Below are 23,693 nucleotides of genomic sequence, written 5' to 3'. Positions count from 1 at the left end.
TATTTCTCCCCAGGCAGGGTATACAATAATGAGATAGGATGGATGTTTTGGGTTGATATTTTTATTGGTTTTGATTTTTTTTTTAACAAGCATGCAAAACTCCTACATGTAGGTAAATGTTTCCTTAACTACTGTCTTCGATGCACAGGATTTCTGGCGGGGCAGGGGCGGGGGGTACCTCCTTCAGGACTTGCCTTCCAAAATTATAGATTTCTTTCTGACTCTCTTGCCTCCTGATAGCCCACTGGGCTCTTAAGGGTGCATTTGCATTCCAGAAACAATAAGAAGTCCTTGGGAGCCACATTTTGTAGTTAAGATGGGTGATCACACGGGACTAACTCATGTGGAGATTTTGTTTTGAGGAGGGGCTCTTTTTCAAAACAAAATGGTATAAATAGACTGGCTTTTTGGTCTGGTTGCAAACGGGTGTCTGAGTCGAGCATTGTGCCCTGTGCACCTTCGTCTTGAGACTCTGATGACGAGAGCCAGCCCCATGAAGCCAAAAATCTTCCCGCTCAAGATCCACTCGACAGTCTCTTGCCATGTGGCAGACTGGCTGCTCCCTCCTGAGCCGTGGGGATTAGAGTTAGTACTTCAATTGCCATTGTTTAAAACACGACCTTAACTGAACATGTGGGGACATTTTGCAAGTATAGTTAATGTCCTTCGGCACAGCAACAGTACCGTGGGGTTTGTGGGAGACTGTCTTTATTCTAAGATATGCATGTTTAAGAATTTCGGGCTAAAGCATCATGACATTTGCAACTTATTTTCAGATGGTTCAGGGAAAGCGAGCTACAAATAGATGACAGATAGTAGCATAGATAGATGAAGTCAGAGAGAGATGATGGATGGATGGGTAGATGGATGGGCAGACAGACAGACAGACAGACAGATACAACAAGCAGTGTGAATGTGGCCAGTGCTGAGAGTCACCGAATCTAGTTGGAAGTTTCTAGTTGTTATTGTACTATTCTTTTTGATTCTCTGTGCTTAAATATTTCATAATAAGTTGGGTGGCAAGAATAGCTTTAGGCTTTCCTCTGGGTTAAATTTTCCCAAGTTTCTTACGAGAATAACATTCAGCCTCCTCGTCTCCGTTCCCCCTCCCCACACACGCAGACGCACACAGGCACACACACACATACACACACTCATGAGCCCTGCTTTTCCTGGAAGAAATAATCCTGCAGTTTAGCAGAATGTCACTGTTTTCCATGGCAGCCTTTCTTTACATTTTTCCCTCAGCATTTTAATTAGGGCTGTGAGTCACTGTGCTTTACGAGGGCTGGTGACAATGTCATTTACGGCTGTTTAGCATCCCAATCGAGCCCTCTTCTGCGCACTCATTACATCAGGGGCATTGAGCAGCGAGCAGGCGACACTTCTCTCTGTCAGCAGCAGAACAGGCTCCGGGCCTCTTGAGGAATTCAGAAATGAGCTTGAGTTCGTCTCTGGAATATCTTCCTGGGTCCCCTTTTCCACTGCTGGGCTTTATAGCCCCGGTGTGGTTTGAATGCCTCTTAGCTCCTGAAGGTGATCCAAAACTGAGGGTTTGACATCCTTCTTGGAGACAGCAGGCTTTTCTCCCAGGTGCAGGGGTCTGACTTGCGCTGACATCGGCTCTTGGATGAGCGAGACTTCTCTGGATATGAGGTGACAGCAGAAGGCGGGAGTCTGGAGCCCGTCCAAGCCGGGTTCGAATCCAGCTGCTGCTACTCATTCACCCTGTGACCTGGGGCAAGCTCTTTCATCTTTCTACAAACCTCCTTTTCCTCTTCTGTACACATGAGGATAACTCCACTTCATGGGGTTATCGGGACCCTGAAATACTTGCTACCCATTGGTTCTCCATACGTGTATTCATAAGGCTGGGGATTGCTGTTAGGCTCATCCCACGTACACGTGCTACACCCCCGACCATTGGCGTTGCTTCTGATATTCCTCGTCCCTAGACCCAAGGTGCAGTGGAGGTGAAAGTTTGCCAGCCAGAGTCCAAGCAGGACACGGGAGACACCTGTAGCCGGGATGCTTGGATTCCAAGATAGTGTAATGTAAGCGTTATTTAAGCGTGCAGTTTAAGATGCCAGCAAGGGAGAGCGAAGCATCCAGGGACCCAGCAAGGTGGGGAGAGTGATGACCACTGCTGGACCAATGGACCGGGGGGAGGGAGCATGTTACCGAAGTCCTTTGCGGGGAGCTCTCAGCAGAAGCTGTGCTCAGAGAGGAATGCAGACCTCTCCAGACCACAGCACTGGGACGGCATGGAAACCCCCCTCTGGCCTCCCTCTCATCTCCTTTGTGCCTCCCATTGGCCAAACCCAATCAGAAGCCAGAGGACAAGGAGTCTGTTGATATCCATAGATGTTAGGCTCCTCCTGTGTCCCAGAGAAGTTAGGAGAAGGGTGGAGAATGGATCTGGGCGCAGAGGATGGAGAACACCCATCCTCACACAGATAGGGAAAAGAGGGAGACCTCGCCGATAATCAGGAAGGAGACCAACCCCAACTCATCAGCTCCGAGCAGAAACATGCTTCCCTCATCTGGGATGTGCTGGAGTGTCTCCAGTTTTCTGTAGGGTCCCCATGAAATTCTCAAAACAAATCAGGCATTCGCTTTCATTTCAAACACCCAAACGCATCCCAAGGTACTTTGAGGAAATGGGAGTGAGCATTATAAAATCAATGAACAGTTTCCAGGCATTGTGACTTAACCAGCAAATTGTAGGGTAGCAGCTTGGGTAAATAATGCCTCCGATCTACTGAGGAGGTAAGGCTTATTGGAGAAGCTGCTGATAGAGGTTTGGTGTTCAGTCAACAAGTAACCAGTTCAGTGTCTGTGGAACGTCCACTCCGTGTGGCTCTGAGCACACAGCTGGAGGCGATGGCCAGGTGTGTCCTACCTGCCAGGTACACACCTTGTGCCTCAGTTCTTGGATGCCAGAGCAAGGCATTCCAGTGGTGGTGTCCCAGGGACCCTGAAACTTCATCGCTGACCTTAAAGAGAATAGTAGATCAAACTTGGAGGAATGTTCTTGCAGAAAGCCGAGTGATGGTGTAGAAAGCCCACGGAGTGGGAGCCAGGAGGCTGATGGGAGTCCTGCAATGATGCTAGCATGGGCCAGCATTCTTCATACACCTGCTGGGGGCCAGGTGCTGTGCTAAGTGCTGGGCTCGCCAAAGCACAGCTTTTCCAAAATGGCAAATGATGGTAAAATTCCCATAACAGGAAATGTCTCATTTTAAAGCATACAGTTTAGTGGCTTTGAGGACATCCATTGTGTTTTACAGCCGTCACCGCTATCCAGCTCCAAAACATTCCGTCACCCCAGCGGGAAACCTTATCCCCACTAAAGATTGAAAACACAGGGTCAGACAAAAACATGTCCACGAATGTTCACAGCAACTCTATTCATCATAGCCAACAGGTGGAAACAGCTCAAATATCCACCCACAGATAAACATAATGTGGCATGTCCATAGAATGGAATAATATTCAGCCATAAAAAGGAATGATCTTACAGACACGTGCCACAGTGTGGATGGTCCCGGAACACAGTCTGCTAACTGAGCAAACCCAGGCGCGCGAGGCCACACGTTACAGGATTCCATTTCTATGTCTGACATGGGCAAATCCATAGAGACAGAAAGTGGTGGCCAGGCACTGAAGGGAGGGGGCAAAAAAGGCAGTGGGGAGAGACTGCTTAACTTGGACCCATTTTTCAAAACTTTTTACTTTTTTTTTTTTAAAGATTTTATTTATTTGACAGAGATAGAGACAGCCAGCGAGAGAGGGAACACAAGCAGGGGGAGTGGGAGAGGAAGAAGCAGGCTCCCAGCAGAGGAGCCTGATGTGGGGCTCGATCCCATAACGCCGGGATCACGCCCTGAGCCGAAGGCAGACGCTTAACCGCTGTGCCACCCAGGCGCCCCCAAAACTTTTTACTTTGAAGTAGCTTTGGACTTACAGAAACATTGCCAAATAGGGCAACGAGTGTCTCCATACCCCTTACCCAGCGCCCCCTAATGTTAACGTCATGTACAGTTTTAGTACAATCATTATCTGAACTACAGACTTTATTTGAATTTCGCTTTTCCCACGAATGACCATGTTCTGTTCCTGATCTTATCCACGATCCCACACGCTTTCGGTGCTCATTTCTCCTTAGTTTCTTCTCATCTGTGACAGTCTGCCACACGGGCTGTCTCTCCTGAGTTTGATGACTGGTCGGTTACTTCGGAGAACGTCCTTCAATCTGAGTTTGTTCAGTGCTTTTCTCATGATTGGAACAAGATGGTATCTGGTTGTTTTTTTTTTTAATTTTCTCATTAAATATTTGTTTTGATTGGTAATAGAAAAACATAGCTGGCCCCTTTTTACCATGATCTCATGGTTGTTATTCCTTAGGACGAGGCTATAGTTAAGTATATCAGGTAAAGCGTGAGTCAGCTCTAAGGAAAAATAGTAGCTAGATGATTGCCTGGGGTGAGACACTGGCACGGCACAAAGATGGGAAGGTGGTAAGACCAGTCGGGGAAACATGACATCATTTTATATAATCTTCACAAAAGCCTTGCAAAGTAAATACTATTATTTGCCATTTTGCAGATGAGGAACCAGAGGCACAGAGATGCAAAATGTCTTGCCTAAGGCCAGCAGTCAGTAAATGGCAGAGTCAGCATTTGAAGCCAGGACCTACAGTCTTAACTGCGACAATCCCCCGCAAGCCTTCCTTGCCACTTCTGTGATGTCAGCTTAGACGCTGCTCACGATGGCGTCGTTCTGTCTTCTCTGTGATTTTACTGCAGAGGGATGTTTGCAGAGCTCTGTTCAGTAGGGCTGAATCAGGAGGGAGGGTGTCGCTCAGGGCTGAGGGTGGGGTGTCTTCTAGGGGCTTACCAGGTGCACTGGTATGATGGGAGATAAAGACCCAGCCGGCTCAGGTAACCCCAAGGTAGAGTCAAGGAAAATGAATGGGGTCTTGGACTGTGTTCCCTCTAAATGAAGAAGGGAAGCTGGTTTCCGTTCAGCTCTTGTTGGAATGAGTAGGCAGACTGGTCTGACATCAAAAGCGACAGCTCCATTTACAGAGAAAGGTGTCACTCCAGGAAGGGTCTTTGTAAACGTACCATGTTGAGGGAGGAAGCAGTTAAGGATTTGAGGATGACAATTACAGGAAATGCTCTACAATTCTCAGTAGTTCTAACCCAGGGACGATGAGGCAGCCTGAGCATCAGCCCCAGGGCATAAGCTGGGACAGATGCAGAGGGCTGTCAGGAAGGTGGGCATCCGTCGAACACCTGGCTCAACCAGGGTCACCTATGGCAAGACCCAAGTCACTAAGCACATCTGTCCTTCCACTGAGCAGCGTCTAAAGGTGACCTTCCTTGTTTCCCTTTAAAACTCACTACATAACCAGGGTCCCACAGACGAAATAAATACCTGCAGGGTCCTGGCAAGAAACACATGTGTGAGGGGGGCTGCATAGGGGCCCAGAGGAACTGGAGAGCCCACGCCCTGTCTAAAGGGGGCGCCACCGCCCACTCCAGCTGTTTGCTGACATTCAGAAATACAGACCTAGTCCTCATGCTCCTTCCACTGTTCCAAGAAAACTAGAAATTTGCATTTCACGTGAGATTTCCCATTTTTACGTGATGGTACCCAATTTGGGGAGAAAAATGTGTTTAGCTGTGTTGACCCAACAACACTCGTATGTCATGCCTGCGGGCTCTTTGTAGCATCTGACCTGAGACTTTTTGAAGCAAGTGATATCCTAGGTCTAAAGCACTTTTGTGCAGAACAGCTTATAGTTCAGGTGGAAATGAGATTTCATTTGCGATTGCCATTTTCACAGGTCGAAAAATCGTTGGAAATCTGCAATTTTACTCAGTTCAGCCTAATATTGCTCCCTCGACTCGAGTGGTCTGCTTGAAGCTTCATGGGACTGCGAAAAAGTAACACAGGCATTTAGAGGCAAACTGGACCAATGTTTCTCAAGCCATAACATGCACACCAGTCACCTGGGGGTCTTCTGAAAATGCAGAGTCAGAGTCATAGGGCTGGGGTGGGGCCTGAGGCTCTGCATTCCTAACCAGCTCTCCGCTGATGACTGCTGGTCCAGGGGCCACACCGTATGTAGCAAGTACTAGACCATGTCTGTCACTGGTGATTTTACAAACTTTATTGAGACCCCCCTCTTGACCTCTCCTTTTTCTGAATCTGGGTGTTCTTACCCGAGCATGCGAGGTCTCATTTATTTGTTCTTTGATTTGTAATGGGCCGTGTTATCACCTCCCTGCAACTGCTGGAGAGCAAGTCGGCTGATACTGACCTTGCCTCCCTGCACGGCAACCACCAGCCAGAATGGTGCTCCACATGTGGCGTGGGTGCTCCAGTTCTCCACGGTCCCCGCTGCTCCCTCTCACCTCCCACCGGGGCTACTTCATTCAATAGCTGTGGACTCAGAGATTGAGCCTCTAATTTACTGAGCACCTACTATGCTCTGGGCGCCTTCTGTGCACTGAGGGTGCAACAGTAAACCAGAAAACCATGATCCCTGCCTTCAAGGAGCATACAGTTTCATAGTTCATTTAGGATGATAGGGTTTTGGAACAAAGCAGCTACTCAGTAAAAGCTGAGCAAATGAAGGAGCTGTGGCTGGGGTCTCTGATACTATGATCCTTATTTTTATTTGATTTTTTATTTTAAAAACTACATTGATATTTACGGCTCTGTTAATCAATACTAAGTATGTATAATCTGGTTTTTATCCTAATTGTGAATTTGACCTTTTAAATATTTACTTTGATGAGCAGCTAGTATAGGGTCTGGGGATCCCTATGGGGCTCTAGGATACCTAAAAATCCTGGCATTGCATGCCAGCTTTCGTGATGATTTTCCCCTCCCTTCACCTGTTGTGTTGTCTTCACACCCTCTGTTATCAACCATGGGTAGGTAGATAATAATTGGAGGTGGTTCACCAGGAAGGGAGGGTTAAGGGGATACTGGACTACTCAAGCTTATTTTGAATAATCAAGAAACCAGTATAACAGACATGAAGGGCATCTACCAAGAAGGCTGCACCTCCCATCCTGAGATTAGCATTACCGTCAAATGTAGGGCCCTGAATAAATTTCCGAATTTCATGGGGGAAGCAAGGAAAATGAGCCTGTAACTTGAGTTCGAGAAGAAATCATGCAAGAGACCTGGATCCTCGCTCTGACTCCGTCTCTAAGAACCTTTGGCAAATCCTTCCCTATCTGTAAGCCTCAAACTTCTCATCTTAAGATGTAGGGTTAATCCAGTGACTTCTACTCTTGCTGCTTACTGGGTAATGGAGTGCTTAGAAAAATCATATTACGGACTCTCTCCCCATATAAACATGCGTATGCACACACACAAAAGTTGTGCACAGAATTCTAGGATTGTCAGGAATCCCCGAGCCCTGTCAAGGGTCCATAGATTCCATATTGTGAACAATCGAAATGGAAAACCCTACAGTCCATTTCAGCCACCAATTACTAAAATTATAAGTGGTGGTCAGGCCAACTGAAATAAAAATACATAGTAGCATTTGGAAAGTGGCCACGGCAAAGACTTTGAACTGTTATTATTTGTGGGTGATACAATTACCTGCTTAGAAACTCTGAGACTAAAATTTATGGGAGCTAATAAAAGAGTTCAGTAAGTAAAAAATAAAAAGCAAATCCTTTGAGTTCAGACAAACTTGGTTTGAATCCCCATCATTGACAGTAGCTGGATAAATTTCTGTGATGTAATGAACCTCTTTGAGCCTCAGTTTCAACACCTATAAAATGGGAATAATACAATCATGTCCTTCATATAGTTGTTGCAAGGATGAAATTAAATAATTCAGTGAAGTGTTTGCGTATATAAATGTTCAAAATATTAGGTTGAACTATAAGACGGTGAATTTGATCATTTGCAAATGTGCCAATTTAATATAGTGCAACCTAATTAATAAAAATTCAATGAAAGAAATTGCTGTGGATAATTGATCATTTATTCAGTAAATATTTATTTTGTGCTTAAGAGGGGCTAACATATTTTAAGACGAGAGTGAATTGTATCTTTCAAATCAAAGCAGACCTATGCTGCCTATGCAAATGTACATCAAACCCATACCTGCCTTGGCGAGCTATTTTTCCTCCTGTCCTTCACCCTTGTCCCCACATCCATGTTAATACAGAGCAGCTGCAAATGCATTTAGTCAGTCTGAGTGTCTTGTTCTTTTACTCAAGTTTAACCCATTTACATTTATTGTTTTTACTGATCTATCTGGCAGATGTGGTATCATTCTCAGCATTGTTGTTTGTGTTTCCTATTTAACGTATTCTCTCTTTGCTGAAATTCATTTGTAACTGATTCAGACCAACGTGGATGCTACGTGCAGGGAACCTTCAAGTTAAAGGAGCAGATGTTATCACTCCTCCCTTAAAATAACCATTGTTACTTCTTTTACCTTCCATGGGCACCTTTTTCCTAGCCTGCCTTCCCTGCACTAGGGACCCCCAAGGATGCCAGGCAGGAGAGGAGAAACTTGGCTGAGTCTCAAGTTAACACTGAGTGGCAATCTGAAGGGTACGATTCTTGATGTCCTCCTTGAAATACTCAACATTGCTATGACAGTTGACATTCATGGTTTACAAAGTGCTCTTTACAGCACCTGTCATTGAATCTTCACAAAAACCTTGGAAGTGCTTGTTATTACCTTTTCAGTTTCGCAAAAAGAAATTGATATGCAAAGTGTTTAATAACTTGCCCAAAATCGAATGGCTGGGGAATGAGCCAAATCAAGTGTGTATTTTCTGTAACCCCCTTCATTCTCGTAATTATGGAAATAATGGTATCAGGAAATGTTGACTCTTACAGTATACTAGACCACAGTTAAATTATCTATTACTACTCAGGAAGGACAGTTTTATCAAATTAGTTTCATTCATTCTTATCCTTTCTTTTGTCCTATTTTTACCCTGACTTCCTGTGCTCTGTTAGCCAGGAAATGGCATCATAATCCATCTACTTGTAGAAGCCAGAAGCTGGGAAGTTACTAGGAACACCTCTTTCTCCTTTACCCGCTCTACCCACTCAGTCACCACATACTGTTGACCCGACCTCCTAAATATCTCTTAAACCTGCCCGCTTCCTCCCTTCACTATGCTAACCACTGTCATTTCTCATCTCTGACCTCCAGCAGCCTCCTATCTGGGCTCTTCATAGCCAGCCTTGCCTCCCCCACCCCCACTATTTTCCATGCAGCAGCCAGAGTAATCTTTCTAAAATCTGAATCTGACCACAGAAATTCTCTCCTCAAAACTCTCCAGTGCTTGTCATCACTGTAAGAGTAAAGTACAAAATCTTTAACTTGGCTCTCAAGAGAGCTGCATGATCCAGCTTCTGAAGACCTCTCCAGCTTTATAAGACATTGGCTTTCTTCTCCTGCCACAGTGGAGAGGGTACAGGGGAGTGGCTCAAATGCTTGTTCTCTCCCTTCTCAGTGCCTTCTGTCCTCCACCCCTCCCTCCCACTATCTACCCCTTCAATCTGGCTAACTCTATATTCTGACTCTTCCTCCAGGAAGCCTTCCCTGACCACCACTACCCAGATTGTTAGGCATCCTGTCTATGCCTCTGTTAACACCCTGTATTTCCATTTTGTTCTACCTGCTGCACTTGTCACTAATATCTCTCTCCACCCTCCCCTGTCCTGTCCCCCCCAGTGGTAGGCTCTGAGGGCAGGGAAGCTGTCTGTCTTGTCTATCCCTGCATTTTCAGGCCCAGCTTCTTGCTGGCCCAGGTGGAAGCTATATAAGCATTCATAATGAGCAAGAGGATGGTGTGAATGAAAAAAAAAAAAAAGGAAGGGAGAAAGGAAGGGGAGAAAGGGAAGGGAGGAAGAAAGAGGGAAAGAGGGGAAGGTTAATTGGGGGTATGAAATATGCACTGTCTTTTTGCAACGATTCCTAGGAAGTGTTCCAGAGACCACTGGTAGTGTTTCATATTCACAGTAATGAGGCCATCCTTTTGGCTGTGATGATGTTCACATATCTTGCCTGAGATCATTCATTTTCCTTGAGGTGCAATCTAAAGCGACTCTAAAAAGTGTAGTTTAGCAGTGCCACACATTTTGCATAGATTATCCCATCGAATGTACTCCCACTCAACTATCCCATGTAATATATTGGTTTCTACCTTTAAGGTAGAAACCATCATTGTTCCCATTTTACAGATGACAAATCTGAGGCCAATAGGTAGTGAAGTGGGTCACAAACCCTTGTCTTTTGGCTCTAACGCTCATGCCTTTGAGCACTCCATGACACCACCAGCAATGGAGTATGTCTGGTGGGGGGTAGGGGGAAGACAGGTGCATCTCTGGGCATTTTTGTGCCACTGAGGGGTGATGGAAGGAATTTAATTACCTTAGCCCCAAACCCTGGAGTGTTCTGTCTATATGATGGATACAGTGCTCTACAGCCGACTGAACTCACTCATAAAAATGAGCTTTGCAAAATGAAGATAAAATGAAGACTCCGTAATTCCCTAGATCTGCTCCAACATGGGGGCTACGGCCCTGTAGCTCTCTACTGTTGATGGACTGGACCCATGACATTGCCGTCCCAACCCAGTGGTGTTGACTCACCACCAACGTCCAGGGCTGTCTCACTTGGGTTCTGTGCTCCAACCCACCAAATCCCGCTCCTTTTGTGTTCTGAGGACACAGTGACAGGCACCCGCTCCACTGAAAAGTAAGCCCAGTATGTGTGTCCACAGCGTTCTCTTGGTGCTTGATCACTGGGTGCTTCAAGGAACGTATGTCCACTCGACAGCACAGACCAGTAGAATAACGGGTGCTTATGTGATCATTATTAGTAATAGTAGTGGGAAGAGGGTTCATTTGTTGGGCTCTTACTGTAGTGTGTGGCAGATTGTAAGAACTCAAAAAATACTATTACTCCATCTTCACAGACACTCTGAAGAGATGCTGTTATCCCCATTTTATAGATGCAGGAACTGACTCAGAGCAGTTAAACAACTTGTCCGCCACCATAAAGCCAAGTGGAAAAGCTAGAGTACCCGTTTAAGACTGTGCCCTTTTTTTGTATATGTTACAAAAACACAGTAAAAGATGAATAAGCATGACAAAGGGACATACCCCCCAAACAAAAAAAGGAATATAGAACAAAAAGTAAGCTTTCTTCCCATCCCACCCCTAGCCTTCCAGTACCCTTTCCCAGAAGCAAACACTGTTACCAGTATGTTGGATGTTTTTCCAGAGATATTCAGTGCATCTCCAAAGTTACATGAAAGTATGGATGGATACATAGGATGGATATGTAACTATATTTATATATCCGTGCTCTCCACCTTTTAAAATTTAACAGTGTATCTTGAAGATCATTCCTCATTGGTTCTTTTAGATCTAACCTGCCCCCGCTTATTTAATGCCTGCCCAGAACTCCATTGTATGGACGTGCCGTTGGTTATTTAACCTGTTGATATTCTGAACGACCCTGCACGGAAGGGTGGAAGGGTCGTGTGTGTGTCTGTGTGTAAGGATGTTCCTTCTAGTTTATCTGCAGGAGAAAGTCCTAAAAATTGAATTGCCAGGACAAAGATCTGTGCGTTTTAAATTTAGGGTAGATACTGTCAAACTGCTGTTCAAAGAGGGTAGTACAAAGCAGCAGTGAGAGAGAGCGAGGGTTTCCCGAAGCCTGACGACGACAAGGTGAACTATCAAACTGGAAACGCCTATGAATACTCACCCCACTCACTCTGACTTAGGCTCATGAGGCGTGGCACTAGATCTGGGAAGTTCAAGGTCATCATCAGCAAACTGTAGCCGTGAAACTGGGGCAGTTACATGTCTGGGGTACCCCGTGGGACCAGGGTACCCCTGTCTCTGGGATCCCCAAGACACAGAATGCCAACTTACCCCCTGATTTGCAGAGATTGGCAGGTTTGTAGCTATGACTTGCCAGCGTGGGAGAAAGCCCGTCAGCTTGATTCCCGGGTGGTGTTCTCTCTGGGGAAAGACTGCAAATTAGCAGTTCGGGAGATGTAAGGAAGTTGGTTGCTTTGTCGTGTTTTGTTGTTTTTTTTTAAAGAGCACAGTTGGGTTACAGTGGGGGTCTTTTGTTTCTGTGGAGGGTGGCGGTATTTTGTTTTAAGACATGGAGACTTGGGATTTGTTTTTAAATGAGATCGGAGGGAGATGGGAATCAGAGCTGTAACTCCATCAGAGATTTTGTGGGTGTGCGAACAGAAAACACCCAGGAGTTCACAGGCTGGGTGTTGTTTTTTCTTCAATATTGTTCATTTTAAAGGTAATACACATGTAATTAAAAACATAATTTAAATGATAAGCAAATAGAAAAATAAGGTGGACAGTGCAAAGTATGTCTCCCTCCTACTTCTGACTTCTAATATTCCTTGTGAATTGCAACTGATGATACCCATTCCTTCTAGAATATTCTCTGCATTTACACCTGTAGAATTTACATGTATTTTTGTATCTTGGAGCTCATTTCATACTTGTGAGTAGAGATCTGCCTCATTCTTTTTAATGAAACATTCATTGTGTATAGAAGGGTTAGACTTCAAATGACCTCCGGATGATGGAATGTTGAGCACTCCACTCTTAGCCTGGGTGACATCCTACTATTACCTCTCTCTTCACATCGTTCTAGGTAGATTCTCTCCCCGCCCCCTCCAATCTCCATCACACCTATTCTCAGAGGTCAACCTCAAAAGTGGCAAGATCTTTGCTAACCCTCTGTGTCATTTTTCTGGTTTCTTTAGAAAGAAGAATTATCTTCTGCCTGGTGAAGTTACCAGGAGATTCTCAAGGGGGACTAAGGGACAGTGGGATACAGAGAGGAGGTCAGACTCTAGACTACACTCCCCAATGGCAATACAATGCGGTCCACATGTGTGATTTTTAACTGTCTATCAGTCACTTTAAAAAAGAGTTTAAAAAGCCACAGGTGACATTAACTTTCATAATAATTTTGTTTAACCCACTATATCCACAATATTATCTATTCAATGTGTAACCAATATTGAAAAATTATTGAGCTTTTTTTATGTTCTTTTTTTTTTTTTTTCAAACTAGCCTTTGAAACTCAACGTGTGTTTTGCTCTCACAGTAGATCTCAGTGGAACCAGCCACAGTTAAGGGGTTTCAATGGCCACATGTGGCTAGCGGCTGCCCTACTGGAGAACACGGCCCTAGATCCCCCTCACCTGTCGCTGATCCATGTTGAATGAACCCCTTGCTTCTCAAGGCTTCTGTTTCCTCATTTTTGAATGGGAGTTGGGTTGGATGATCTCAAGAACTGCCCTTCATTCTGATGTCCTCTGACTTTCAGTGCTAAAAATGGAAGGTCATGGACAAGCCAAGACAAATGGGTCTCAGATAGCAGCTTATCTTGCCATCTGTAAAATAGGGACAATGAAATGTCACCCTGATCAGAGTGAGGATGAAAAATATGACAGCCGATAAGGATGTGCTTTGGGGAGAAAGAGAAATGAGGCATGTTATGAGATTGGTGTTAGGATTGGGATTGACCCCAGTGAGTGCTCAGAATCCACTCGCTAGACCCAAGGTTGCCTCTCAGGTTCACTTCTCTGAACCCCACTCACCTCGTCCATGGGTAACATGGGGCTAGGAGTGTTTGCATACAGTCTCTGCCAGGATTAAATAAGGCACCCAAGCAGAGGGCTCAGCGCCATGCTTAGCACACAAGAAACTCTCCATTACTAGAGGCTGCCGCCGTCCCCACCCCTCTGGTTGCAGAAACGCAGCCCAGAATGGGGAGTGGCTTGCCCAAGGTCACACGGTGAGATGGTAGTAGCAGACGCTGGCCTATTTTGGCTCCCTCCTTGTCGCTGGCAGCTGTCCCGAAAGTCGGCCGCTAATTTCCTCGCAGCAAGGTAAATGAAATAAATACACCCAAAAAGGCTGAACTACTCGAATGAGGCCTGGGTCCAAGTATTGTTTCCATGGTATGTACGCTGGCATGTACGCACGTGATTTGTTTAAAATCACAGTTCCAAAGGGCGGAGGCTGGTTTGGCAGGACGTGCCGCCCAGCACCCAGCTCCCTGTGCTCAGAGCCCCATTCCACGACCAGTGCCAGGTTCCGCCAGATTTCCAGCAAAGGGCCCCCTCTAGACGGCACATGAGCTACCTTTTGTGAAAGTGGGATGGTGTAGAAAATTAGAATTAAAAGCCAGGAAGCCCGAATCGTTACATATGATATAACAATAACAGGAAGCCCTTTCTGCTGGGCATTTGCTGTGTGACATTGCTGAGTACCGTCCATTCACCATTTTCATTAATCCTTCTGGTTACCCAGGGAAGTGGTAACTGCCTAACAACCCCATTTTACAGATAAGGAAATAGAAGTTCCAAGAAAGTAAAGAACTCACCTAGAAACACGCAGACAGAGCCAGAAGGAGCCTTAAAAATCTTTCCCGGGGCAGAAGGGTCGCCAGCCACTCCAGGTAACCCAGGAGCCTCCTGGACAGTGGACATTCACAAGCCGGGACAAGTGGGTCTCCCTATAGCAGCTTAATTTATTCATCTGTGCCATGGGGATATTCAAACCTGACCTTGGCGAGTGAGGATAAAAATACAGCAGCAGATGAGGGTGTTCTGGAGAGGTAAAGGAGGGAGACAGGGTGTTGTGGGGTTGTTATTAGGATCAAAGTAGACTGAGTGAGTGCTCAGAATCCACTGGCTCAGACACAGGACTTTCTCAGCAGACACTACATATCCCTGCTTCTCCCAAGCCCGGCCTCTTTCCAGTTCCTTCCAAAGATCAAGTTGCCTTTCTAAGGCCAAAGTGTGAGAAACAGCACCCCAGTTTCCCAAGCACCAGCCAACAGGCCCTCCCTGATTTGAAAACCAACGGAGAAAGAGTTTGAAAAGCTGAGTGTAGCTGAGAAGGCTTGTGGATCGCTTTATTCTCTTTCTTTTTCTTGAGCCAAGCCCAGGCTCTGTCCTTTTTAGGGTCTGGCCCAAGCCAAAAGTGGAAGAAAAACACTTGGAAACCTCGCCTTCCCTTTGCAGCTCACCTGCAAATCCCTTCTTTAATTAAAGAACGGAGTCCACTGCCAAACCTGGACGAACATCCTGGGTTCGGTACCCAGAAGAAATGGGGCTTGGGGAGAGTTAAGGAAGCAAAGGGGTCAAGGGAGGACCGATCCACCCCAGTGAGGAAAGACACAGGGGTTCTGGATGGTTCTTTCTGCAAACCAGAACCCCAGCAGCAAGATGTTGAAAGACACTCAGCTGGTCGACACGCGAGCCCCACACGCTCACACACGCAGCAGAGAAATGACACAGCATGAGGGCAATGCATGAATACACAGAGAGAAACACACACACACGGAGACACCAGATGGAGAACGCAGCCCGGGCTGGGCCTGGGTATTCATTATCCCCTCACCCACACAGAGGGGCTGCCGCAGTTACATAAGGCAGGCTGCAAAAGGGGGAGGCTGACTTAACTAACCACCCCGCCCTGAGGGGATCCGGGAAGCGGCACCTCCCTCTTGAGGGGTGTCTGCACCCATCTCCTGCTCACAGAGGCAGTGGGAGCGCATCAGCTGCCTCAGCCCCCGGATGACCCCGGGAGTTCGCTCAAAGGGAAATGGGGGAGTGAGCGTCACTTTGTTAGGCGCGGCAGATGGGGGCTCCCGCCTTGCGCTAAGCCTGGTGAGGATGCCGACAGAGAAGGGTGTTCGGGAAAGAGCTGGAACTGGACTTGAGCTGGAGGTTAGAGAAAGATGGAGGGGTTCACTGCTGCCTCCCACCTGCCCCCTACTCCACCCACAACCTCAGATCACCTGCTCCATGCCAGACACAGAGGGCACACTTCCATAGCTGCCTGCTGTCTTCGTGCCCTGTGTGCAGACGCCTCACCTGGGCCACGACACCCCCAGCTGAGCCCCCTCTTGCCCCTTAGCACCCCAACCATACCCCATTTCTCCAAGACTCCGGGAGCCAGCAGGAGTTGAGTGAATAACCAGAATATCAAGTTTTTTCAACTGGAGTGTAAGTTTAGAAGCTCGGGCTCGAGAGTAGGGCAGACCTGAGTTCAAGACCTCTCTTTGCTGTCATTTCTATGTGACTTTGGACAACTAACTAAACCCCTTCCCAGGCTTCTCATCTATTGAAGGGTAACCATGAGGATCAAAGGCAAAAATACATATGTGTACATGAAGAGCGTACGTGTTCAATAAGTGTCTGCTATGTTTAATCTTCTGGGATTTTTCTTCATTCGGCAAATACTCATTGAGCACCTGCTATGTGCTTATGATAACCCTGGGGGTATACAGTCCGCTCTTCTTAATGTTTCCCTATTAGGGTCGCAGGCAGGCTGTGGAGTACAGATGTCCTCTAAAGTTTTGTGTGGGCCCAAGTCTTCGGTATTTGTTATAGCAAGTTGGCTTTATAATGGTTTGTAACGTGACCAAGTCTGTCCTTTGGAGCCTGGAACAGGTTAATAGTTACAAAAATGGTCAGAAAGGCCAACTGACACCATTGGTGGCATTCCCTTTCTGGTGGGTTTGTCGTGGGGGACTTTGGAGGTGGCCAGGACAGAGAGCCCGAAGATCCATGCTGGCTGAGCTCTTGACACATGAGTGGAAAATGTTTGTAAGGTACAGAGAGCTGAAGGCTGCGTGACAAGTTGGAATGGTGGCTTCTCAAGATGGGAAAGAGAGAAGAGATGAGATTGTGATTCTTGCCATTTGACTTCTAGGCTATCAGTGGTTTCCCCAGGGAGACCCTTGATCTCAGGGGGCTTTGATCATGGAAGATGAAACCAGACAATTTGCAGCTAATGGGGAACGTTTCCCCCCCCCACCCCGGGGAGGAAGGATTACATTTCGAGGTTGGCTTCCAAACTCCAGTGTCTTGTGGCTAGACTTCTCAGTTGGTTGCATTTCCCATCTCGCTTTTGAAGGTGGCGCTGGGCACTCCACATCAATCTCTCTCTTGTAACTTCACCCCCTCCCTTGCTCCTTCTCTCCAGCACAGGTCTGACGGGCTCGCGATGCCCAGAGAATCGTGCACAGGAACTTGTGTCACATCGAGACACATCTAGACACATCCACCAGACACTTCTCCTCCCCAGTCGGCCTGACCTGTTGCTTAGGGACACGTCCCACGGCTTCTCCTGACGTCTGCCTGATCAACCATCACTTCCTAGATAACAAGGAGGAAGGCAGACGCAGGAAATCATGCCACTGATGGCCGGACGGCAGTGAGTGGGTGACGCCGAGTTGACGTCAAAGACGGAGAAGACGAACCCAAGAGCAGCTCATTCCTGAGACTCCTGGAGGCACGAGCCCCCAGCTTTTCCTCTCGGCACAGCGTGCAGCCTGGCTCCTCCTGCTGAAAACATCTTGGCTTGACGTATTTTAAGTCTTCGGACCCCTGGACACTAGACACCATGGAGAATCAGGTGTTCAGTGTTCAGCAGATCCAACCCAACGTCATTTCTGTCCGCCTCTTCAAGCGCAGGGTGGGGGGCCTGGGCTTCCTGGTGAAAGAGCGGGTGAGCAAGCCGCCCGTGATCATCTCTGACCTGATCCGAGGGGGCGCCGCGGAGCAGAGCGGCCTCATCCAGGCCGGCGACATCATCCTCGCTGTCAACGGCCAGCCCTTGGTGGACCTGAGCTATGACAGTGCCCTGGAGATGCTCAGGGGCATCGCCTCTGAGACCCACGTGGTCCTCATTCTGAGGGGCCCTGAGGGCTTCACCACTCACCTGGAGACCACCTTCACCGGGGACGGGACCCCCAAAACCATCCGGGTGACACGGCCCCTGGGTCCCCCCACCACAGCTGTCGATCTGTCTCACCAGTCATCGGCCGGCAAAGAGCACACACCGCCAGTGGACGGGGCCGCGGGTCCTGGCAATGGGCCACAGCATACCCAGGACAGTGGGCAGGAAGCTGGCTCACTCTCAAATACCAACGGCCTGGCTCCCAGACACCCTGGCCAGGACCCTACCAAGAAAAGTGCCGGGGTGGCCCCCCAGGACGGCCAGAACAGTGAACTGCTCAAGGAGATAGAGCCTGTGCTGAGCCTTCTCGCCAGTGGGAGCAAAGGGATCAATGGAGCGGGACCTTCCAAGGCAGAGACAAAAGATGTGGAAGTCCAGGTGGACAGGTAAGTTCTAAAGTGTGCACGTGTGTGTCTACGTGTTGTGTGCAAGCATGTACTGCAGCTCGGTATCAGAGCCCAGGAGCCAACTGAGCCGTTCCAGACACTCAAACAGGCACAGCCACTCGACCATCCTTGCCTCTTTCCCTTAAAACTGCAATTGTGAGAGCGAAATGGGCATAACTTCTAGCTAGCCTGTATCTCTTGCCGTGAGACCCAGAGCTAAGAGTCATGGTAGCTGAGGTCATGCCTTCCAGCAACCCCTCAAGGTGGGTGCTCTTGCAATCTGCAATTCACGGGGCAGAAGACTGAGGCTCAGAGGGAAGTGGCCTCTCCCAAGTCGCCCAGGGAGCGAGAGGCGCGTGTCCATGGCAGCCTTGGCATAGGTGAATGCCAAGGTCCTGGGAAGAGAGAGGGGATGAGCTGAGGCCTGGGTAACCCTCAACCTAAACCAGCTGTCTCCTTGTGAGAGCCGCCTGGGAGTAAGGAAGGTTCTAAAGGAAGGGAGTGGAATCAAAGTAGAGAACTGATCACAGCTCCCCCAAAGCGGCGGTCTTGTTCATATTATGCAGAAACCAAGGCTAGAACATGAAGACCCGGGTCCCGGCCCCTCTATGTTTGCCAGATTGGCATTTTCTGATTCTGGGGAGGAAGAGAGTAGGCGATACAGTGGGTGATTCTAGCTCCTTCTTTGGGGAGGAATTGGCAGCTGGGCCAGAGGGTCAGAGAATAGTGGGTCCAGAGATATGAGAGAGAGGGAAGTTTCTCTGTGTCCCCTCCTGCTCTCATCTTAGATTAGCACTAACCCTACAGCCCCTATTACTTATCCACCCCCCACTACAGAGGAGGCTCAGCTGTGGGGCCACCCAGCCCCCGGGCCAAAATATCCCACCCGCCTCCCCAAGGACCCCTGCGTGTCCAGAGAGCACTCATAGCACTCCAGGCTGTCCCTCAGGAGCCTGGAATAAAGCAACTCTCCAGGCCCTGCACTGATTTATTTAACAGATGTTCATTGAAGACTTACTGTGGCCAGACACTGCTCTGAGCACCAGGGGTAAAGCAGTGAATGGAACAGACACCCTCTGACCTTGTGATTGAATGAAATAGACAAGCCCCTTGACCTTGGGGAGCTTATGGTGTGGTGGGGAAGAAGGATAAATGAGATAAAGGTGTTAAAATATGTAGGCCGTCAGTGGTATGTGCTAAGGAGACGATAAATGGAGCAGGGAAGGGGTCAGGCAGTATGGGGGAGGGTGAATTTTAAAGAGAGAGGCTAGGCAGTTCTCAAGGAAGGTGACATTGGAAGACCTGGAGGAAGTGGAAGGAGGCAGCCCACCTCAGGCCACCATTGCTTCCTGGAGCTTTTCTAACTTCTCACACCTGCAGCAAGACCCCAAGAGGGAAGACGGATGCTGTGTCAGAAGCCCCCAGGGGTCCCCTGCTCCCCTTTGAGCTCCTGTCCTCCAACCTACTCCCTTCTGTCTTCTGCACATTCCTGGGGGCAGCTTGGAGTCTCCCCCATACCTCTGATCCCATCTCCACAGGAGATGGAGAGTCTTGGCCCCAGTACACAGGACATGGTATGACCCTCTTGGTGGGGGAAGTGGCTGGGAGCCCCTTTCATCCTGACCTTCCTTTCCAGAGCTGGGGGCCAGGATCAGCTGTCCTGGCTTGCAGAGATCTGGGGCCCAGTTCACCCATGACTAGCATGGAGACCCCCACCCCAGGCTAGAACCAGTCCTCAGGGGAGCTGCCGCCTCCCCGGGCTCCCCACAGCGGCACACACAGTAGAGACAACATCATCTTGACGTAGCTTCTGGAAAGCCAGCAGCCCCCAAGTCTCGTTCAGTGGACTTAAATCCGAAAGCAACTGTAGAATCCAGATTCAATCATGGGCCTGGTTTCCGAGAGACACCAGCAGGGCCTCCCCTCAAAGGCTCCTGGGCATAACCTCTTCCTCAACACGCCTTCTCCCGGGAAGAGCAGCAGGACCGAGTGAGTGTGGCATTCCCTCCTGCGGTCTCTATCTAGTATCCCAGACACTTGGTTCTGATTCTCAGCTGGGCACCGGGCAGGCATGGGGTCCTGAGCATCAGAATTCCCCGGGGCTTTATTTCAGCCCCACCCCAGACCCAGGAGCCCAAATCTCTGTGTGATACGGAGAAGTCCCCGCCAGGTCCCTCCGCCTCCCAGAAGCCAGTCCGACCCTCTCCCAGCTGACAGGGCAGGGCACACAAGCCCAGTGCAGAACACTAGGCTTGGGGGAGGACATCAGATATGAAGGACTTGAACAGGAGCCCTCTTATCCGCCAGGCCTCAGGGGCCTCTCCAAACAGCAACTCAGAAAAGCAGCCTTCATTTCCCCGAGCACGGGTGTAGGACACGCCGGTCTGACATGGGGTCTCCTCCAGCAGACCTAGTTTCCCAAATTGGGAGGCTGCACCTGAGCCCTCGACCTGTCCTCATCTATCACAGCCTTCCCTCCAGTGACCAAAAGAAGCAGAAAACGCTGCTTTGGAGGAGGTGTGGTTTGGAAGAAAGTGGCGCAGGGCAAGTCCAGGGCTCCATGAACCCTGCTGAGGGCGACGGTTCTAAGCATGAGTATTATCTGACCCCAGGGCGTGTGTCCCTGGCTTAATGGCTCACACCTGTGCTGGACTCAGAACCCCACTCCCCACCCTCCACCTCTGTAACAAATATTTTTAAATGCCCCCTTTACTAACCAGGAGCTAATTCGTAGATCGTATAACCTACTCACACTTTACATTTGTTCATCAATATAATACCCTAACTATAAAATAAAGGAGGCCAAGCATACAAGTAATTTACAGTAAGGGCATCTGGGCAGCACAGTCAGCTAGGCATCCGACTCTTGGTTTCAGCTCAGGTCACGATCTCAGGGTCGTGGGATCCAGCCCCGCGTCAGGCTCTGTGGTCAGCAGAGAGTCGGCTTGGGTTTCTCTCTCACTCTGCCCCAACCCCCCGGGTGCGCTTACCCTCTCTCTCTCTCAAATAAATAAATCAATCTTTAAAAGAAAAAAAGTAATTTATAGGAACAGAAACTATACTTTAATATATCAGTGCTTGGGTATTTGCTCCTACACGTAGAATTAGCCCACACACGACAGTGTCACATGCAGATCTGACACAAGTGTGTTGTTTGGCAACTCTAATGCCACTAGCAGTGTCGCCTTAATGACGTGATGATGTGATTTTCCAAAATGGTGACCTGTCATTACCCAGTGGTGGCAAGCATGGAAAATTCAGTATATTTTAAAGGCATTTTTATATGTAAGACCAAATTGGGATCTCGGCTCAGGAATCTCAGCTTGCTTCTGATCTGGGTGGATGTCCAAAAGTTGAGTGGCAGCCAGGCCCCTTCTTCCTCGTGTGGGTTTGTCCCTGGCACTGCAGAATGTGCCCCCCCCACCCCACCCCCATATGAGGCCAGGAGCCCTCACCATCGTTGGAACAACCAAAACTTCTGGTTGTTGCAGACGTGCCCCCCGAAATTACCAAACTGTCTCCCAGGGGCTGAAATAAATGTCATGCTAAGTGTCAGCATCCCAAGTCAGGAAATGGAAGCCCAGAGACAGAATGGTGTTTAGGGTCACTGTGGGGCCTGGCAGGCCTGGGAGCATTCAAGCCCCTTGGAGCATGTGACTGCCCGGAAATGATGCATCCTTCCAGGGGCTTCCCCGTCCAGGCTGCTTTTTGGGGTGGGGGTCAGAGCTGGCTTCTGGATGGTCAGGTGACAGTGAGGCCGGCCGCCCACCAGGCTTGGAGCCCCCCATCCCGGTCACAGGCAGCAGTCTGTGGCTTCTGAGGGGCCAAGCAGAGACTGGGGCCATCCCTGGTTCTCCGCAGTGCCCTTGACTTTCCTGTTCTCTTGGCCTCGTTTCCTTCCTTCCCTCTTTCCTCTTGGACACAGACCTAGTCTGCTTCATCCAGCTCCCTTTCCTCGTGGGGCATCTCTGGTCCTGTTGTTTGGGGATGCTGGCCCTTTGCTGGGGGGAGACACGATGTGTGGTCTAGACACAGTCTCACCCTGGATCCCAGGGAGAAGGTGGGCCTGGCGCATGGTGGCAGCGTGTGTGGTGTGTAAGGAAGGGAAATCTGGGGGCTTCTGGGACTTTCTGCCCTTGGGAGCGGTCACTTTAAAACGCTGCGTGTCAGAGGATATCCAGGTTGTTCAGCTTGCTGCCCTGAAGGAGGGTTCTAAAGAGGCCAAGGTCCCTGGTCCAGCATCCATCTGGACCAGCCGGTCAGCCTCGCCCTGCGCTGTGATCACTTCCCCCCCACCTGCAAGGGACTCGGGCACTTACAGAGTACCTTCCCGGCAGCCATCTCTTCCAAGCTGGGGAGAATTCAGCTCCCTAAGCAGGCTGTGTAGTTTGGGCCCCCTTATTGGCAAGAAAACTGAGACTCCGAGAGGTGGAGCCGTCTGCCCAGAGCCACACAGCACTGGCCACAGGGTGCCGTTCTGGCTTCTACCTAGAAATCTCACTGCCGCTGTCTGCAGTTAAAGAGAACCCAGGCAAGAGAGTGCAGCTGGAGGCACAGAAGTCAATTTCGAGCCTAGAGAATGAGCTTAACTGGGGAGAGGAGGTCTCCAGTGACAAGCCTGTGTTCTGTAATGATGATGCGGGCCAACCTGTCCTGAGCACTCCAGGTGGGCCTGGCCCATGCAAAAGTCTTAACGTCAATGAATTCATTTGCTCCTCATAGCACCCCATTTTCCTAATAAGCAAACCAAGGCTCAGAGAGGTGCACTCACTTGTACCAGGTCACATAGTTCCCAAGTGACAAAGCCAGGACTTGACCCCAAGCCCGTGCTCTTGGCTGCTACCAGCATAGATGGCACTGTTGGCCACAGCGTACTTGACCGCTGGCCATCAAGTTGCTGAGGACATTGGAGTATTTTCTCAGTGTGGAAGAGAGAAAGAGATGAGAGATAGCACCCCTGGAGAACTGCTCTCAGACCAACCAATGACAGCACTGACTCCGGGAGCTCCTCTCTGGCCACGCTTGACATGACTCATGGCTTTGAATCACTCTGTTGGCATTGACTCCAATGACTGCCTTCACGCTGAACGTCAGTGTGAGTTTTCATTCTCACCCTGACCAGTTGAACACGAGGGGCTTCCCCAGTCCATCCTTCCCTGGGGAAGGGAGGGAAGTCCTATTTATAGAGTTGTTATTCTTCCTTTGCCCTCTCTTCCCTCTGGGCCTCCACCATTTTGTCAGGTGGGCACCCAGGCCCCCATTCTGGGGAAGAGCTGTGGAATATGCCCACCCAGCCACCCACTCACCCCAGATGGCGTGTAACCAGGGGGCTTCTCACCATCTTTCGTTCAACAAATATTTATTGAACATCTATTCTGCCCCAGCTGCTGTCCTCAGAACTGGGGATCCACAGACGAGCCTCTGCCATCATGGGGTTATGGGCAAGAAATGAATAAGGAACAGGTAGACTTAGCCATCATTTTAGATAGT

The 23,693-nt window shown here is 48.9% G+C and overlaps 1 protein-coding gene across 1 annotated transcript in view; it reads left to right on the top strand.

Moving 5' to 3' along the window:
- The window catches only part of NOS1 (nitric oxide synthase 1), a 172,230-nt gene that overhangs the window by 67,967 nt on the left and 80,570 nt on the right, over nt 1-23,693 (top strand). The window contains exon 2 of the mRNA XM_034638647.1: nt 17,062-18,203. Coding sequence (XP_034494538.1) covers nt 17,482-18,203 — 722 coding nt within the window. The 5' untranslated portion in view covers nt 17,062-17,481. The remainder of the gene's footprint in view (nt 1-17,061; nt 18,204-23,693) is intronic.

The sequence above is a fragment of the Ailuropoda melanoleuca genome, chromosome 12, assembly GCF_002007445.2.
Source record: "Ailuropoda melanoleuca isolate Jingjing chromosome 12, ASM200744v2, whole genome shotgun sequence".
Classification (NCBI taxonomy): Eukaryota; Metazoa; Chordata; class Mammalia; order Carnivora; family Ursidae; genus Ailuropoda; species Ailuropoda melanoleuca.
Note: the sequence above shows the minus strand (reverse complement) of the source record. Positions and strands in the feature narration are given on the sequence as shown.